The following is a 5,470-nucleotide window of genomic DNA, read 5'->3' as shown; positions in this document are numbered from 1 at the left end:
TCTGAATGTTAAGCTTTAAGCCAACTTTTTCACTCTCCTCTTTCACTTTCATCAAGAGGCTTTATGGTTCCTCTTCACTTTCTGCCATAAAGGTGGTGTCATCTGCATATCTGAGGTTATTGATATTTCTTCCGGCAATCTTTATTCCAGCTTGTGCTTCTTCCAGCCCAGCGTTTCTCATGATGCATTCTGCATCTAGTTAAATAAGCAGGATGACAATATACAGCCTTGACGTACTCCTTTTCCTATTTGGAACCAGTCGGTTGTTCCATGTTCAGTTCTAACTGTTGCTTCCTGACCTGCATATACATGGGGAAACAGTGGAAACAGTGTCAGACTTTATTTTTCTGGGCTTCAAAATCACCACATATGGTGATTGCAGCCATGAAATTAAAAGATGCTTACTCCTTGGAAGAAAAGTTATGACCAACCTAGATAGCATATTCAAAAGCAGAGACATTACTTTGCCAACAAAGGTCCATCTAGTCAAGGCTATGGTTTTTCCAGTGGTCATGTATGGATGTGAGAGTTGGACTGTGAAGAAGGCTGAGTGCCGAAGAATTGATGCTTTTGAACTGTAGTGTTGGAGAAGACTCTTGAGAGTCCCTTGGACTACAAGGAGACCAACCAGTCTGTTCTAAAGGAGATCAGTCCTGGGTGTTCTTTGGAAGGAATGATGGTAAAGCTGAAACTCCAGTACTTTGGCCACCTCATGCGAAGAGTTGACTCATTGGAAAAGACTCTGATGCTGGGAGGGATTGGGGCCAGGAGGAGAAGGGGACGACAGAGGATGAGATGGCTGGATGGCATCACTGACTCGATGGACGTGAGTCTGAGTGAACTCTGGGAGTTGGTGATGGACAGGGAGGCCTGGCGTGCTGCGATTCATGGGGTCACAAAGAGTTGGACAGGACTGAGCTACTGAACTGAGCTGAACTGAATGTCATCTCAGGTGATCTCCTAATCTAGATTATCTTCTTTAATCCCTTTAACCTTTAATTTTTAATCTTGCCTCCTTAGTTTCTTGGCCGTTCCTCCCTTGATTCAGTTCAGTTCAGTCACTCAGTTGTGTCTGACTCTTTGTGACCCCATGGACTGCAGCATGCCAGGCGTCCCTGTCCATCACCAACACCCGGAGTTTACTCAAACTAATGTCCAAGAAAAAGAAATGCAAAGAGGCAAGATGGCTGTCTCAGGAGGCCTTACAAATAGCTGTGAAAAGAAGGGAAGCAGAAAGCAAAGGAGAAAAGGAAAGACATACTCATTTGAATGCAGAGTTCCAAAGAATAGATAAGAGAGATAAAAAAGCCTTCCTCAGCAATCAGCGATCAATGCAAAGAAATAGAGGAAAGCAATAGAATGGGAAAGACTAGAGATCTCTTCAAGAAAATTAGAGATACCAAGGGAACATTTCATGCAAAGATGGGCTCGATAAAGGACAGAAATGGGCTAGAGGCCAGCAGCTGTAGTTGCAGCCATTTTATGTTCAGCCTCAGGATGTTTCCCTTGGCCAGAAACGCACTAAGTCGTCTGAGGGTTCACAGCATTCAGCAAGCAGTGGCAAGGCAGATCCACCAGAAGCGAGCACCTGATTTCCCTGACAAACATGGGAATGCCGTACTAGCTAGTGGAGCCGCTTTCTATGTTGCTCTATGGGTATATAAGGCAACACAAATTGGAATAGAGTGGAACCCATTGCCTGTTGGCAGAGTCACCCCAGAGGAATGATCCCAGAACAGTAATAATCCCAGCTGGTTTAATACTGAATTGTTTCAAAATCAACTCATAATTAATTCCAAGTAAAGGTACTATGTACCTATTAAAATATGGCATAAAGTATACTTGAAACCTTAAAAAAAAAAAAAAAAAAAGACAGAAATGGTTGGGACCTAACAGAAGCAAAAGATATTAAGAAGAGGTGGCAAGAATACACAGAAGACGTGTACAAAAAAGATCTTCATGATCCAGATAACCACGATGGTGTGACCACTCACCTGAGTCCTGGAATGCAAAGTCAAGTGGGCCTTAGGAAGCATCACTACAAACAAAGCTAGTGGAGGTGATGGAATTCCAGTGGAGCTATTTCAAATCCTGAAAGATGATGCTGTGAAAGTGCTGCACTCAATATGCCAGAAAATTTGGAAAACTCCTCAGTGGCCACAGGACTGGAAAAGGTCAGTTTTCATTCCAATCCCAAAGAAAGGCAATACCAAAGAATGCTCAAACTACTGCACAATTGCACTCATCTCACATGCTGCTAAAGTAATGCTTAACATTCTCCAAGCCAGGCTTCTACAATACGTGAACCACGAACTTCCAGATGTTCAAGCTGGATTTAGAAAAGGCAGAGGAACCAGAGATCAAACTGCTAACATCTGCTGGATCATCAAAAAAGCAAGCGAGTTCCAGAAAAACATCTATTTCTGCTTTATTGACTATGCCAAAGCCTTTGACTGTATGGATCACAAGAAACTGTGGAAAATTCTGAAAGAGATGGGAATACCATACCACCTGACCTGCCTCTTGAGAAATCTGTATGCAGGCCAGGAAGCAACAGTTAGAACTGGACATGGAACATCAGACTGGTTCCAAATAGGAAAAGGAGTATGTCAAGGCTGTATATTGTCACCCTGCTTGTTTAACTTCTATGCAGAGTATATCATGAGAAACTCTGAGCTGAAGGAAGCACAAGCTGGAATCAGGATTGCTGGGAGAGATATAAATAACCTCAGATTTGCAGATGACACCACCCTTATGGCAGAAAGTGAAGAAGAACTAAAGAGCCTCTTGATGAAAGTGAAAGAGGAGTGAAAAAATTGGCTTAAAGCTCAACATTCAGAAAACGAAGATTATGGCATCCGGTCCCATCACTTCATGGCAAATCGATGAGGAAAGAGTGGAAACAGTGGCTGACTTTGTTTTTCTGGGCTCCAAAATCACTGCAGTTGGTGATAGCAGCCATGAAATTAAAAGACGCTTACTCCTTGGAAGGAAAGTTATGACCAAACTAAATAGCATATTAAAAGAAGAGACATTACTTTGTCAACAAAAGTCCATTTAGTCAAGGCTAGGGAGAGTCCCAGGGACAGGGGAGCCTGGTGGGCTGCCATCTATGGGGTCACACAGAGTCGGACACGACTGAAGCGACTTAGCAGCAACAGCAGGGTTTTTCCAATGGTCATGTATGGATGCGAGAGTTGGACTATGAAGAAAGCTGAGTGCCGAAGAATTGATGCTTTTGAACTGAGGTGTTGGAGAAGGCTCTTGAGAGTTCCTTGGACTGCAAAGAGATCCAACCAGTCCATCCTAAAGGAGATCAATCCTGGGTGTTCATTGGAAGGACTGATGTTGAAGATGGAACTCCAATACTTTGGCCACCTGATGCGAAGAGCTGACTCATTTGAAAAGACCCTGATGCTGGGAAAGGTTGAGGGCAGGCGAAGGGGACGACAGAGGAAGAGATGGTTGGATGGCCTCACCGACTCAATGGACATGGGTTTTGGTGGACTTCGGGAGTTGGTGATGGACATGGAGGCCTGGCGTGCTGCGGTTCATAGGGTCGCAAAAAGTCGGACAGAACTCAGCGACTGAACTGAACTGAATGTCCATTGAGTCGGTGATGCCATCCAACCATCTCATCCTCTGTTGACCCCTTCACCTCCCACCTCCAATCTTTCCCAGATTTAGGGTCTTTTCAAATGAGTCAGTTCTTCACATCAGGTGGCCAGTATTGGAGTTTCAGCTTCAGGATCAGTTCTTCCAATGAACATTCAGGACTATTTCCTTTAGGATGGACTGGTTGGATCTCCTTGCTGTAGAAGGGTCTCTCAAGAGTCTTTTCCAACACCACAGTTCAAAATGATCAATTCTTCTGCACTTCAGCTTTCTTTATAGTTCAACTCGCACATCCATACATGACCACTGGAAAAACCATAGCTTTGACTAGACAGACTTTTTTTTGGCAAAGTAATGTCTCTGCTTTTTAATACACTGTCTAGGTTGGTCATAACTTTTCTTCCAAGGACCAAGTGTCTTTTAATTTCATGGCTACAGTCACCATCTGCAGTCATTCAGAGCCCCCCAGAAATGATGCCTCTCACTCTTTCCATTGTTTCCCTGTCTATTTGTCATGAAGTGATGGGACTGGATGCCATGATATTAGTTTTCTGAATGTTGAGTTTTAAGCCACCTTTTCACTTTCCTCTTTCACTTTCATCAAGAGGCTCTTTAGTTCTTTGCTTTCTGCCAGAAGTGTGGTGTCATTTGCATATTTGAGGTTATTGATATTTCTCTGTGCAATGTTGATTTCAGCTGTGCTTCATCCAGTCCAGCACTTCTCATGATGTACTCTGCATATAAGCACAGTGACAATAAACAGCCTTGATGTACTTCTTCCCAATTTGGAAACAGTCTGTTGTTCCATATCCAGTTCTAACTGTTGCTTCTTGACCTGCATACAGATTTCTCAAGAGGCAGGTCAGGTGGTCTGGTATTTCATCTCTTGAAGAATTTTCCACTGATTATTGGGATCTACACAATCAAAGGTTTTGGTATAGTCAATAAAGCAGAAATAGATGTTTTTCTGAAACTCTCTCATTTTTTCAAAGATCCAAATGATACTGGCAATTTGATCTCTGGTTCCTCTGCCTTTTCTAAATCCAGCTTGAACATCTAAAAGTTCACAGTCCATGTATTGTTGAAGCTTGGCTTGGAGAATTTTGAGCATTACTTTGTTAGCTTGTGAGATGAATGCAATTGTGCAGTAGTTTGAGCATTCTTTGGCATTGCCTTTCTTTGGGATTGGAATGAAAACTGACTTTTTCCAGTCCTGTGGCCACTACAGAGTTTTCCAAATTTGCTGGCATATTGAGTGCAGCACTTTCACAGCATCATCTTTCAGGATTTGAAATAGCTCCACTGGAATTCCATCATCTCCACTAGCTTTTTTTGTAGTGATGCTTCCTAAGGCCCACTTGACTTCACATTTCAGCATGTCTGGCTCTAGGTGAGTGATCACACCATCGTGATTTTCTGGTCATGAAAATATTTTTTGTACAGTTCTTCTCTGTATTCTTGCCACCTCTTCTTAATATCTTCTACTTCTGTTAGGTCCATACCACTTCTGTCCTTTATTGTGCCCAGCTTTGCATGAAATGTTCCCTTGGTATCTCTAATTTTCTTGAAGAGATCTTTAGTCTTTCCCATTCTATTGTCTTCCTCTATTTCTTTGCACTGATCACCGAGGAAGGCTTTCTTATCTTTCCTTGCTATTCTTTGGAACTCTGCACTGAAATAGGTATATCTTTCCTTTTCTCCTTTGCCTTTTGCTTCTCTTCTGTTCACAGCTATTTGTAAAGCCTCCTCAGACAACCATTTTCCTTTTTGCATTTCTTTCTCTTGGGATGGTCTTGCTCCCTGTTTCCTGTACCTTGTCACGAAACTCTGTCCATAGTTCATCAAGTACTCTATC

The 5,470-nt window shown here is 42.7% G+C and overlaps 1 protein-coding gene across 1 annotated transcript; it reads left to right on the top strand.

Annotated features, from left to right (window-relative positions):
- The first annotated feature begins 1,452 nt into the window (after nt 1-1,452).
- On the top strand, nt 1,453-1,728 carry LOC120863879 (cytochrome c oxidase subunit 7B, mitochondrial-like). Its single transcript, XM_040240507.1, has one exon. It carries the CDS (start codon nt 1,483-1,485, stop codon nt 1,726-1,728), a length of 246 nt encoding a protein of 81 aa, XP_040096441.1. The 5' UTR covers nt 1,453-1,482.
- Nucleotides 1,729-5,470: the final 3,742 nt, after the last annotated feature.

The sequence above is a fragment of the Oryx dammah genome, unplaced genomic scaffold, assembly GCF_014754425.2.
Source record: "Oryx dammah isolate SB20612 unplaced genomic scaffold, SCBI_Odam_1.1 HiC_scaffold_1, whole genome shotgun sequence".
Taxonomy (NCBI): domain Eukaryota; kingdom Metazoa; phylum Chordata; class Mammalia; order Artiodactyla; family Bovidae; genus Oryx; species Oryx dammah.
This window is presented reverse-complemented; position numbering and strand designations above follow the sequence as displayed.